The 14,664-nt window shown below is 38.7% G+C and overlaps 1 protein-coding gene across 1 annotated transcript in view; it reads right to left on the bottom strand.

Annotated features, from left to right (window-relative positions):
• trol (terribly reduced optic lobes) overlaps positions 1–14,664 on the bottom strand; it is a 466,521-nt gene that overhangs the window by 128,770 nt on the left and 323,087 nt on the right. Inside the window, exons 44-49 of the mRNA XM_080271051.1 lie at positions 12,601–12,750; positions 11,362–11,499; positions 7,337–7,444; positions 4,695–4,797; positions 2,879–2,890; positions 1,985–2,031 (exon numbers count right to left, since the gene is read on the bottom strand). Of these exons, the coding sequence (XP_080127177.1) occupies positions 1,985–2,031; positions 2,879–2,890; positions 4,695–4,797; positions 7,337–7,444; positions 11,362–11,499; positions 12,601–12,750 (558 nt within the window). The remainder of the gene's footprint in view (positions 1–1,984; positions 2,032–2,878; positions 2,891–4,694; positions 4,798–7,336; positions 7,445–11,361; positions 11,500–12,600; positions 12,751–14,664) is intronic.

Raw genomic sequence — 14,664 nt, 5'->3', positions numbered from 1 at the left:
AAGAGAAAATCACCTGCAGCTTAAAAGAGTGGACATACATGTGTCTATCTGTAATATCATAACCACAGAGGAGGCTCAGTCAGGGCAAAGATTATCTCAGGTATCTAGTGCCACAATGGCAAATGACAGCAAGGTCATCCTTTGACCCCTTCAATTTGGTGATGCTTATTTTACTTTATTCTTGTTATCCCTACACAGTTTCATTCAACTTACTATAGTGTGCACTCACTAGTTTCATGAAATATACTTTCGCAAATAGCAGTTTCATGATGCAAAGGAATGTTCCTCTGCAACGAGTTTCACGATTTTACTGAGAGTTTTGCGAGCCCCAGTGGCGAGTGATCACATGCATACGCATCTTCTCTGTCACTTGTTCATGACATTGGTGAGCTTGATGAGCTCCTACTGGATTTAGAGGGCTTTGATGTTGAGGCATTGGGAAGTGGTGGTGTGGGGGACTCAACAGTGGTGGCGGGGAGCAGTAAGGGGGCAGGTGGTAACTAACCACCACTCCCAGCCTCAAAACTCATCTTCAGGCCTTATCAAGCAGTTCAGCCTATGTGTCAATGTTAGTAAGGTCTTTAGTATTACAGTTCAGTAATATATGTCTGATTAACTGTATGTAATTTACAGTCGGGGTATGTGTCATTAATGGGTAGGTAAGGGGGAATAATTGGGTGGCTGACCCCAGAACCAATTACCACTTATTACATGTTAAGTATAAGCATGAGTTTCGAAATGCGATTGTGGTACCAATTTGGCTCAAAACTAGTGAGTGCACTGTATAGTTTTTGTAAGGGAGAGATATATACTGGGTGTCATAGGACTTGATCTACTAACTTCAGGAAGTGATTCTGGGTGTGATTTTGAGCTTTAAAAAATACTACGTCAACATGGGTTGAATTCTTAACTGTTATGGAGTATGATTACTGATGATCTTATGGGTGATTAAATAAGGAGAGCATTTTCTTTCAAAAGATCATCAGGAACTGATGTTCCATGTTGGCTGAAAATTGAACCCATGTTGATAAACATTTATTACTCAAAATTAGCCATAGACTCATCTCCCAAAGGTAGTACGACGAGTCCCAGGACACTCATTATTAAATCCTTTCATTACGGGAAGTCTTTCCAGACTGAATGAAATAATTTGTATGGTATATAATAAAGTATGAAAATACATTATTAGACTGATGGGTTACTAGGGATCATCAGTTAATATACATTAGCAAGAAATGGATTATTAAAACAGATATAGTTTATCCACTTTAACTTGGCCCAAAATTTTGTCCTTTCACAGCTTATTTCATATACAGTAGCTCAATGGCAGTAGGAGACACTGCTATGGCATTAGGTTATTTCCATAGCACTCGTTCATGACTAGCATCATATTCTAGTAGTAATTTACCATTACAACTCAGCATTTAAGATGGAGACATGGCAATTTTAGGCCAAGTTAACCCCTTCACCCTTATGATGCACATTTCATATTAATCTTGTTATATCCAGTCCACTATCTTCAGATCAAGAAAGACTTCTCCAACTGTAGAGGTTAGATATAGCCTCAATTAATCCTTTCACTGCTATGGACTTTCTTTCTTTATCTTTCATCTTTCCAACTGTTATGGTACCACCTTAAATGAATAAAGTCATCTCAAAATACCACAAATACAACACAGCCTTCATTAACCCATTCACTGGTATGTTGCCTCTCTATAATAAATAAAATTAACTTGAGATACCACATATATAATAAAGAAGTGCATCACTGGGCTGAAGGGGTAAAGAATGAGAGACAGCTTTCAGTGAGGTGAAGAAACCAGCAGTACCAAAGTCAAGAGTAACAAAACTGCTGGTGATGGATGATAGGGGGTGGCAGTCTGGGGCTGGGAGGAGGGGGAGGGGGATGATGGAAAGTGGGGGGAGGAGGTGGGTGGGGACTGAGAACAAGGAGGGCAAACTGTGAACTGGTTTGGCAACTTACTTCGCTGGATGGTCTGGCTATCTGGGTATGTCTTCAGGTCCAGTCTACTGACATCAGTGACACCTGTTGGACATGAGAAGACAAAATATCTATTAAATTATGCAAATTAAGTGCAGCCTTAGTCCATTACTAATACTGTACCTTAAAAATGAGACACTTTTTAAATCAGACACACTGATAACAAGCTTAGTTTACTGGTAATACCTTAAAAAAATTATTTATATTTTGAATTATGGAAAATGATAACAGACTTATTCTACTGATAATACCTTAAAAAAATTATATATCTTTTATATCATGCAAACTGACAACAAGCTTAGTCTCTTGATAATACCATTAAAATACATATCTTCTTTCACACTGGACTTAGTATTCATGCAGTGGGAGTGGCCAAAATCCCACAGATGAAAACAAGCCAACTGTGACAAGTGCTTGTTTCTCTAAACTAGTGCTCTCTGACTATCAGTAAATGCAACTGTACGTTCCACTTTTTCTACAGGCTGCATGTATATAACAACAGTGGAATCTCCTAAACTGCACATTTCTAAACAGCAAATTCATAATATGTGGCAACATCATGTAACAGTTTGCAGTACAGTATTAGTTGTTTACCAGCCACCACGTTGACTGGATGTGTCAGTGTATCACACATTCTAAATCCTCATTTATAACTTTCAGAGGCATGTTTATAAAAATGCCCATTAGCTGTGGTAATCCAGGACTAATAAAAAGTAACCTCTGAAAGACTCATTTCAATAGAAAACAGAGAAAGGCCATGCCCATCTGGTAAAGAATTAATCATACCACAAAATTCTTCACTAGACAGGCAAGGCGATTCCACCTATAATGACAAACTCACGCTCTCAGATTAAGTAATTTTGGTATGTGTATAACTCAGATTGATAACTGTTGAACTGTGACTGCAAGAAGTGAGTGGAAAAAAACGAAACTGGTGTATTCAAGGAAGCTGGCAGGTGACCAATGGCAGTGTTTACAAATGATCTCTCCAACCGGCCGTGTTGTTTACCAACCACCACTCTGACTGGATGCGTTAGTGTATCACACATTGTAAATCCTCATTGACAGCTTTCATAGGGATGTTAATAAAAATGCCCAGTAGATGTGGTAATCAACGATTAAGAAAAAGTAACCCGTGAAAGTCTCATGTCAATAGAAAATATGGAAATGATTCAACCTATAATAACAAACTAACAATCTCAAGTTAGGTAATTCTGATACATATGTACTGTAATATGGACAATTAACTGTTGAACTGCGACTGCCAGAAGTGAGTAGAAAAAAACAAAATTGGGTTATTCAAGGAAGCTGGCAGGTTGCCATCGACATTGTTTATGAATGATCTCTCTAACTGGCTGCGTTGTTTATCAACCACCACCCCAACTGGATGCATCAGTGTATCACGCATTCTAAATCTTCATTTATAGCTTTCAGAGGTAAGTTTATAAAAATGCCCAATAGCTCTGGTAATCCAGGAATAATAAGTAACCTGTGAAAGACTCATTTCAATAGAAAATATGGAAAGGCCGCTCCTGTTTGGTACGCACACCGAATTAATGACTCTTGTGACAACACGGAGGCAGCTGAGGGTGATGACGGCACCGCTTCCGTTACCTCCACACTAAACTTTCAGGGGTTCATGATGGAGGTTGGTAAGGAGGAAGTGGCACAGAGGTCACTTGCTTCATGCTGAGAGGCTGTAGTCCGCATTTCGGCTGTAAACCAGTTCACACGTAGTGGCCTAAAGTGGCAAACAGCCAAACTGCCTCACGGCCAAAATATAGGTTAGGTCAGGTACGGCCTAAATGTCTTCAGCGTAACAGGATCACAGTCGAACATAAATACGGCTGTAGACTGCTGAACTCCTCCCTCCTCCCCTGTCCATTCAAGCAATGTCATCAGTCAGATTCAAGAAAGAATCTTACAATATTGCCCATTTCCATGAAATATGCTTTACTATTACCATATCCAGGTTGTTAGTGTTCGCTGGTGACCAGTTTGATAGGTCTGGGGGTAAGTGGGACAACTTTTCCAAGATGACAGACTAAAGAGCAATTTTCCCCATACGATTAGTTATTTCTAACCCGTGAAATTCTCAAATCGTGGCCTGTGCCCAGTTTCATATGACCACAATTTAGGAGATTCCACCGTACTTACTTCACAGTAACTTGGCCGAAGTTTTCATCCTTTTGCAGCTTATTTCATGTAACTTAGTGGCAGAAAAAGAAAATGCTATGGTTCTATACCCTTTCCACAGCACTTCTTTATGACTAGCACCATATACTAGTGCTAACCTATTTTTACAATTCAGCATTCAAGATGGAAAGATGGCAGTTTTAGGCCAAGTTAGAGTAAAAAGGGTATAAATTACATCATCAAATTTCAGCAAAATCTGGACACATTATTTTGGATGTATTTTGGGATGATTCAACAAATTTTGCTGACAATCACCTAAAACTATGCTTTGAACATGTATATTCTTCTGTCTGGCAATATTCTGGTGCACAACAAAGGGTTACTGAGCAATAACAGAGTTAAATTATGGTTGCGGTGATTCTCTCACTTGGATTTTAATTATCAGTGGATTTTCACTATTAATGGGCATGTCTGTTCTGCAATACCCATGAAGAATGAAGGATAACTGTAAAATAGTTGATAATCTACTAAAACAAAAAAAAATCTTTTTCTTTACTTACACCCAGCCTCATCACTTCCGTCACTACAGTCGATCCTGCCATCACAACGCAGTGCTTCATTGATATATCGCCCATCACCACACAAGAATGTACCAGCTTCTGTAGAATATGTAAAAAATTATCATCATCATTATAATCCTGACCCCTTTTCCCACCTAAGGACAGGGTGAGATAAGACACAGAAAGCAAAGAAAGTGAAAGTAAACACAGGAATGGAAGAGCTATCAACAGCATGGTCAGTGAAATCTGCCAGCAATACACTTAATCATTCACACCATTAGGATCCTAGCTCTACCTCACAGGTATAACCATTTGCATAAAATTTTCTGGTACAGGTCAACCTCACCCTATGACTGGGTCACGTTCATGAAAAATAGACTGGATAATGATCAATCATACACAGAATGCAGAGACTGTATAAGTAAAACTGGCAATTGTGAATAAAATAAATGGTGCTTTGTGGGGGACTGATATAACTGTATAAGTGATAATGACAATCATACAGTATACTGAAAAAAAAAAAAGTTGTAATAAAATATGTTATGATCATATAAGTGAATGGTGGCTTTATGGTTGATTATAAAATGAGGGTGATCTGTACTTTTCTTTATAGATGTACTGTACTTTTCATTACCAACCAGACAGCTGATCTGACAATTATCTACTTAAAAGAAGGATACCAGGAATATTTCTGAGGTGTTGTCCAATCATTTTTCAGAGTATGATGGTTTGGCATCCCCATTCTCTCAGCCAACTAAGTAATGTTTGTCAATCAAGGATGTCTTGCATGACAAACATATGGGAGAAATGAATATGATAGCCAGTGAAAGATGCAGTCTATTTATGTAAAGTACATAAAACTAATCTTCAGTGTGATAAAGGAGTGTTGCATGTGCAGCATGGTCAACACCCCTGGATCCACCCATGCGTGCCAAGACACTATGTGCTTGTCTGTACTACTTCACTCAACCAATTCAACTTCCTGTCAGATCTCTAGCCTCATCAGTGTCCATACATGGCTATCTTATATCTATCTAATGTGTCTATCCATACCCAGATGTCTTAATCAAAGGCATGGCCACAACCATATCTCCTCCATGTCACTTTGTCCTCCTCCACCAGGATGCCCTTTCTCCAACTCACATTCCCTCCACATAGACTTCTCCTCGTCACCCTGTCCTCCACCATAACTATGCCCTCTCTCCAATTCGCTCCCCCTCATTCATATACCTCTCCACCCTATCCCTCCGTCTCATCCAGTGTGCCCTTCCCCCCCCCTCACTGTCTTACTCATTTACCATATCCATCTACCTTCTTCTTGGCTTACCAAACCACTTAATAAATAATTAAATTCAATGGAATTTTGTAAAATCAATAATCAATATTTACTCAGATACAGTACATATACCATGGGTATCTGAAAGCAAGACTGGTAAGCAGGTTAGGGACAAAACAAGGAATACTGAGGAGAAATTATTGAGATATTAAGAGAACATCCCATTAATTACTAAACAGACAAAAAAAAAAAAAGAAAGAAAGAAAGAATGAAAGAAAGAATCTATGAAGGCTGATTGGAACACGCCACCAACAAAGAGGGAGGCAACTCCCTCACACCATAATAATGATCACATACCTCAGAGTTCTCCCTCACACCATAATAATGATCATAAACCTCAGAGTTGTTACCACATACTCCACCAAAGCACAGAAATTCTTTGCGTAACACAGCAGATGTAATCCTAGCAACTGCTGCTTAACCTCTAAACAACAGCATATGACTTACATAAATGAAGCAACAACTTGTAAGGACTGGCCCTACAAATATTCTTCATCGCTTGTCTTGTCTGCTCAGTAGTAAAAAAGGAACATGAGAAATATAAAGGTGTTCCTATTATTCCTTCACAGTGAATTATTCACCATGGATTTTGCTGAAATACACTGGAGTAATAACATCTTTTTTTTTTTTCAGTTAACATACTTTTTTTTACTCGATGTTGTAAAAAAAAAAACAAATGAGACCTTTTTTTCACTGTTAATGCCATAAAAAAAAGTGAAACATGTTTTTTACTTTTAATACAGAATGAAAACATAACCACACAACAATGCTCACCATCCCCATGTTGGGTAGAGCCCCTAGACAGTCATAACCTTCTCCAGCCCAACATAACAAAACAAGACAAAAAGGGACAAAAGGAAACATCAGAACACAGATTTTGTTTGAAAAGCAAGCCTGCACAAAAATGACAATAAAAATGAAACAAAATCTGACTATAAAAGCAAAACCCCAAAGTACTTAGGTGGGAAATTTCAATAGTTGTGTTTGGTAAAAGTGGAAGTGTTGCATGGTTCCCAAAAGAGAAGGTTAAGTACAAGAAAAACATGACAAAAACATGAAAACCTGTCTTGCCCCACCAGGAACACAAGGCCCATGGCTAGGGTATTCATTTCTGACATTTAAGGTGAAGGTAACCAGCCTCACTTGCACCTGTGTGACATTTTGTGACCAACAAATGCAAACCCTTCCTCTGATGTAAACCCTCACGAGCACCATTTGGCTGGAGTGTCATAATCCAGTGAATCATCAGGTATTATCTGGTTATATGGTTGCCACAAAAGCAATTAATAAAATCACACTTACCACACTGCCTTTCATCTGAAGCATCAAGGCACTCTGGATAACCATTGCAGCGTTGTGAAGCTGGAATGCACTCGCCACTCTGGCACTGGAATTCATCTGGGCGACATCCTGAGGACAAAAGGAATTCTCAGTAATGTATGCCTTCATGTTTTAAACGGTTTAGCTTCTAGCGCATACCTTGCAAGATAACGCTAGAAAGAGGCGTCTCAAGTTGTACCATCAGTACAACTGGCAGCTCTTGTGTCCAGTTATACAAATGTCCCTTAATTAAATCCCTACCCCCTCATGGGAGGATGGTAACTGCAAAAGAGCAACTTCAGCCTATAGGTCACCAGGTTCATGTACAGATTAGTCTCAGGCTACAACAACTTCTTAATCTTTACCAATGACATTTGACAGCTTATAGCTTCATTTCATTTTGTCTCACCCTGTTTCTTTTGTAAGGGCTCCAGCATGTTTGCATGCATCAGCCTTGGTCACCTAACGGCAGCTCTCCGTGGTTCTTGATCTCTTGCAGCTTCTCTACATAGTCTCTTATCTTGGAGGTTATGTTCCATCACCTTATCCCAGGTCTCTTTCACTCTGCCTCTCCCAGCTCTACTCTTAACATTCATACCTTTCACTTTCTGCACCCAGCTATCATCCTCCAACCCACATGCCCAGACAATCTCAGTCTATTCCTTTTCATCACACTGCAAAGTGAAGGCTATATGTAACCTCCCAAGTACAAAAAAATATCTCCAAAGCTGCATACAACAGGTAAAAAGCCAAATAATTTCTCATAAATTATTACTGATGTGGATGTGACTGAGTGTCAAGATAAATACTTTGAGATGGTTTGGCCACATGGAGAGGATGGAGACTGAGATACTAACTAGGTGAATGTATGTCTGTTAGGTGGAGGGGGAAAGAATGAGAGGGAGACCATGGATGAGATGGAGAGATGGAGTGGAGAGACATATAAGAGGGGGGAGTATGAGCTGGAGGGAGGGCATCCAATTGCCAGAGGTGAGGTCAACATGGAAGTGATCTGTTTGTGGCCACCCCTCATGGGATTAAGGCTTTTGGCAATAAAGAGACACAAACTCACCATATAACAAACTTACTGGGAAGAACAATTTTTTTTTTTTTTTTTTTTTTTTTTTTTTTTTTTTTGAGTCCGTTAAATCTGATGTTTGACAGTTGCCTATAAGTTCACTGTACACTTACCACTGTATACCTATTTGCTTGATACATTATGGTACCCTAAGTATTCAGGGGTGGGATTCTAATACATATTTATGATTAATTCCCAGTCATAACTTAGCTTTGATTTTGTAGAAAGAACTTGAGACACGGGGAAATTTGCACCCTCCTTTCCTTGTCCTTCCTGCAGAAAACAGATATAGCCAAAACAATAATCTTCCCCTAAGATTTGTTTTTGTAGGAGGAGAAGGAGATATTGGAAGACTGCACTCTTCTTTCCTTGTCCTTTCTATGAAAGACAAATCATAGTTATGACTAATATGCAGTCATAAATATGTTCAACAATCCCACCTCCACTCAACACTGTGTTTCAACATTTCTGGGTTTAAAACAGTACAGCCATTCCACATTATAAAGAAAGGATGTGTTTCATAATATTACAATATTCTTCATAAAACCTGCACTGATAAATTGAGGGTAGGAATAGTTGTAGCCCCAGGTTCAATGGAAATGTGAAGCCAGTGAACTACAGATTGAAGCTGTCCTCCTCCTGCAGTCCACCACCCTCGTTTTGGGAAATGGGAAGGGAACTGAGGGATATTTGTATAACTAGGGGGTGAAGCTGCTCAGTAAGATTGATGCAGCCTCATGAAGGTGTCCCTATCTAGCAATTAGGGTTACTGGTACAACAGCCTGATTGGTATCAATGACATTTTGATAAGTACTTCTATAACTTACTGCAGACATAATAACAAAAAGTAATGTCAAAAGAGAGAGAGAGAGAGAGAGAGAGAGAGAGAAACGAGAAACAGCATAACGTATAATGAGGAATTACTGTACTGCATAACTCAAACTAAGCCATTACCGTACATTGTTTGCTGGATGGTCAGTTGGCTACATCTGTACAGTACATACAAAACCTTTTTCTGAGACTGTTCAGTTGGCTCTTGGCTCAAAGTTAAAGCTAAAATTCAATCAATTAAGGCTCATTATAAATTGGGTTTACCGTACACAGTATATTATAAAACCAATGACACAGCCTAGGTTTTCAAAATGACAGTGGCTATGTGTAACTGTAAAATATAAGCTGGTTAATTTTCATCTGAGGGAACTGCATCACTCTCACTACTTCAGTAACAAGTTGTAGTCACATGAAATTTGATGAACCTTTGTTATGACATAGAAATGAGTCTCCTTGGTTACTAATAAAAGTCATTCTCCGATCAAACTATATCTAGTCATCACCTGAGCTGAAGGGGGTTATGGATCTCTGTCAGGTGAAAACAGACCAACTACAGGCAAGTCCCGGTTAACAAGCAACCGCTTAACGAGAATTCACAAATATGAGGTCCTGAAATTTGCACCACCGCCTGTTTAACGAGCAGGTAAAATCCCCCCATTTTCCAACTTACGAGAATCGATATGAGGGTCACGCTGCAGCTGTTACGTATTTCATGTGTATTAACCCTTTATTCCTGCTTAAAATTGTCTGTCACAGGTGTTGGTGGTCGGTGGAGGTTACTTGGCTGGTTGTTCACCCCATCCATATTTTACCATATTTTACCAATAATTTATGTTATTCTGTTTATATTAATGTTGTTTTTATATTTCTGGTGTATTATCTTGTATTAACCCCTTACGTCAGTTAAAAATGATAGAAAGTCAGTTTTGGTGGTTTGGGGGGACGTTGCTCGGAGGCCTTGCTCCCTAACCCTATTATCCCATAAGTTCTTCACTTCATTTAATGAGAATTTGGCTAACAAGCAAAATCCTTGCTCCAAATTAGCTCGTAAGTTCGGGACCCACCTGTACAAAAATATAGTATGAATAAATGTAGAGGCAGTGTACATCCATTCACCATTATTTATGCATCAGTGGTACAGTTCCAGCAGGCTTTTAATTTGTAAAATTATTATACAGGCAATCTTGTTACCAATTAAACCTTCATCACTGTGTCCTATGAGCAAAGGTACAATATTAATATTAGTAAAATTCAAAACAGCAGTATAATACCTAAAGAAAATTACTGTTTATGTTAGTTATTTTAAGGTTAAACATATTACAGTACAATCCAAGCACCTGTATCAACTACACCTTCAGCAGTTTGTCCTGTGAGTGAGGGTACAAAGATATATTAGTAAATACAAGGCAGTACTGAGGGATAATTACTTTCTTTGTTAGTCACATTAGAATCAAACTTCTTTAAGTTATAATACAAGCAAACTTACTATCAACTATACCTTCACCACTTCATCCTGTGGGCAAGGGCATAAAAGTTATATTAGTAATCCAGGACTGTATTACCTAAAGAAACTTATTCTGTTAGTCAAAATTAAGATCAAACGTCCATACTCATTCACCATAATACACCTGGAATAAAGTTAGGAAAAAAGCTTTGATACTGTACTTTAATTATAATTAAAAGGATAAATGCAATGCGAAATATATGGTGTCAAAATATTTAATGAATTTAGCATTAATGTACGCATGCACAATGAACTGAGTGAGGAATATTGTAGTTTGTCTACTTTAACTTCGAGGCCATTTTTGTTTTTTTGCAGCTTATTTCCCATAGTTCTGTGGAAGAATATGACAATGCTATGGCTACATATCCTTTCCACAGCACTTCTTTATGGCTAGCAAAATATGTTAATGTTAATCTCTTACTACAGCTCGGCAATCAAGATGGAAAAGTGGCATTTTTAGGCCAAGTTAAAGCAGAGAGTTTAAAAAATAAGCATTATACTGTATATGGAAGGTTAGCTAAGGGATCTGAAATATAAAAAGATGCAGTTATGTGCTATGTAGCAGCAGCAGGGGAGAATTCTGTGACTTATTACTTGGTGGTGGTGGTCGTTCAATAGGGGCACAGCCAATTTCATCTGTACCATCCCTGCAGTCTGGCCTGCCATCACATCTGGCATAAAGGGGGATACATCTGCCCCCACCACATCTAAACTCATCTGACCGGCAAGGACCTGTGGTATCAAGAAGGTGATTAAAATAAACATGAAACTATAAGATTTATATTATGCCACAGACCTGAAAAAAAAGAGATAAAGCTTTAATATCAATATACTAAACTGCATATCCTTTGAAATGTCATCAAACAAATTTCATTATTTATATTATTGACACCAGTGATATTCTTGATGAATAAAAGGAAATCAACAAAATAAGAACTTTCCAAAGGGGAGGTTTGGGCTCATAATCAAAATGGCTTAGAGAGTTCATAACACCTCTTCCTCAGCGGTTTATTTTCCTCATTACACCCTTTTATCCTGTCATACATTATCTTCTCTTACATTACTGAGTCAGTCTATCTCTCTCTCTCTCCAGGTGACTCTGCACTGAGTGACAAACCCAATGGTTCTCTGTAATCTTTGATGCCATATACTGTAGTATGCTGCATGGCAAACATAGCCAAATGATGCCTGGTGGTCTCACAGGAGGAGGGGTGGGGTCCAACCTGATGGAACCTGTAAGAGTTTCCATCTGAGGGATGGATGAAGTTTCTTGCTCATGTAATGCCACTCAAGGCAAGTGAGGTGAGTCACCATCACCTTAAATGCTGAAACTGAGAAACCTTGCTCCAGGTCCCTATGCTCCTCTTTGTGTGGGTCAGTTTGGCAGTGAATGATGATGATGATGATGATGATGATGATGATGATGATGATGATGATGATGATGATGATGATGATGATGATGATGATGACATTCCTGAGGCAAAGTATGTGAGTACTAAAAGTACCACCTTCTCACTCTCTCAAACACTCCTCTTCCTCTTCCTACTCTTTCACCAATATACTGTTCTGCTCTCATCTTCCCTACAACATTAAGATCTACCTTTACCAACACTGCACTCAATCTCATTTTCATTAACTTTCTTTGGAACCCAATTTATGTGCATTCTCCAGTATGTTACCTACGTACTTGTAAGATGGATTTCAAATGCATAATTATACTGTATAACATACAAAGAAATATTGATATGTCATATGCAGAAATAAACCGGTAGGGAGGAGGTGCTAGGGACGCTCCTTAACCAACAACAACAAGGCCCTTGGTTAGCAACATACGGGGGAATGGTGGCGGTGGCTGTGGAGTGGTGGGAATACAATCAAACTCATCCGTGCCATCCTGACAGTGAGGAATACCATCACAGCGTGTGAAACCTGGTACACACTGAGGCCTCACTGTGCACCGGAACTCGCCAGGCTGGCATGTGACTGTATACAGCATAGTAAAGCCTGGTTACTCCACTATATATAACATACATTACCAATCTTCCAAAGACTATTTAACCTCTTGAATCTGCTTCCTTTTATTTGTTCTTTCTACTACCTGTTAGTTCTATTCAAATTAGGAATGGTCTCACAACCTAAAAAAGTACACTGAGGCAGTAACTAAACCCTCAAAAGAAAATGATATATCTTGAGTGAAAAAATGATCTCAATACACAGAATAAACTAAAGAACATGTCAGCAGATTCATGGGGTTAAATGCTTAATCCAAAAGTAAACATTATTGGTATATGTTTACTTCAAAGCAAGGAACTCTGCTATACAATACTGAATATATGGTATAGTGCACTGAAAACAGCTGATGGTTCTTATAATACTGATGTAAACTGTAATAGAGTATAGTTGTAGAGAATGTTGTTGGTGAACTGGAAATGGAAAAGCTCATATTACACAAACCAGAAAATACAAAAAATACATCTGTAACCCACAAACAGCTGAAAAAGCCTCAAGCTAAAGGACAGTTTGAATGAAGAATTTTAAATCAAGAGCAACCTCATATAAATCAAGCTTTCAATCATTATGCTCATTCTGTTTGATAACCTGTTTTTAAAGTGTGTGATATGTACTAATGGGGTATCAGTGCAGTAATTTTAATCTGTGGGCTTAAAAAACTTTAAAAGCAAGTTTACAAAGCACAGGATAGTGATGGAAGAACACTTGCAGACAAAGAGCAATACAGTACAGCGAAAGTCCTCTCATTCGGCATCTTCGGGACCAAGCAGGTGCCAAAAGAGCACAAACTACCAAATGACCAGGAAAACTTGCCAGAAAGTTTCTAGCAATCATGGTCGGTCACCCCAGTGCAATCACAATGTCTTGCAAGTATTACTGGTCAACCCTAGGCACTAACTCGGCCTTTTGTTTGTTAAGGTCGTATATAGTGGAAGAGCTCACCCCGAAATCTTCCATTATCTTCTTCTGAGGAACACCCGCCTCCAAAATTTTCAATAATTCAATCTTCCTGGTGATAGTCAGCACCTTGTGGGTGCATTTTTTCACAGCACCAGTAGGCTTTCTACTACATTCGCGGTGCTCGACTCTGAAGTTGTTATTATCGTGCTCTGGCAACCTACCATTCAAAAGTGCACCTGATTTCGTGTATTATATGAGACGCATGTGATTCCTGTATAATGTGTTCATGTATAATAAAATTCGTGTATAATATATTCGTGCATAATAATATGATTCGTTTATAATATGACACAAAATCGGATGCACTTTGGAATGGTATGTTGCCAGGGTACAATACTGACAACCTCAGAGTCGTGCGCCGCGACTATAGTAGAGGCCATAGCGCAACACGAGAATGAGAGGATGACTGTAAAATAGCACAACGAAGTTTCCAAGCTTTTGAAAGGTCCTGCTCACAAAGCCAGACAATCATGAATCATGATGGCCGATGACGCACGCAGGGTTGGGAAGCAGAAATTTTCAAAAGCGCTAAGCTCAACTTTAAAACGCGTTAAGCTATAGATGAACTGTTCAAACTTCCACACTAAACTGGACTTCAAAACGTGCTGGGTATAGAAGAAAATATAATGTTTACTGGCACTAAATTATTATGAAAAGTGCTAAATTATTATGAAAAGTGCTAGATCTAGCGCTAACAGCGCCAAATTGGTGGATCGGCTCAGCATATGTGCCAGAAGAGCGGAGAACTTTCGTAATGGGACTATTTGTGAAAACCGCCCAAAGACCGGAAATACCGTAAGACCAGACGCTGAATAAGAGGACTTTTACTGTATTTCAGCCTCTAGATATAAAAGAAGGATAAAAAACCGATACAGAAAGTCTTCTTTATGTCACCTTTTAAAGATGATGATGATTTGAATATATTAT

Source organism: Coenobita brevimanus, chromosome 44 (genome assembly GCF_032717465.1).
Source record: "Coenobita brevimanus isolate Jiangsu-jjx chromosome 44, ASM3271746v2, whole genome shotgun sequence".
Lineage (NCBI taxonomy): Eukaryota > Metazoa > Arthropoda > Malacostraca > Decapoda > Coenobitidae > Coenobita > Coenobita brevimanus.
This window is presented reverse-complemented; position numbering and strand designations above follow the sequence as displayed.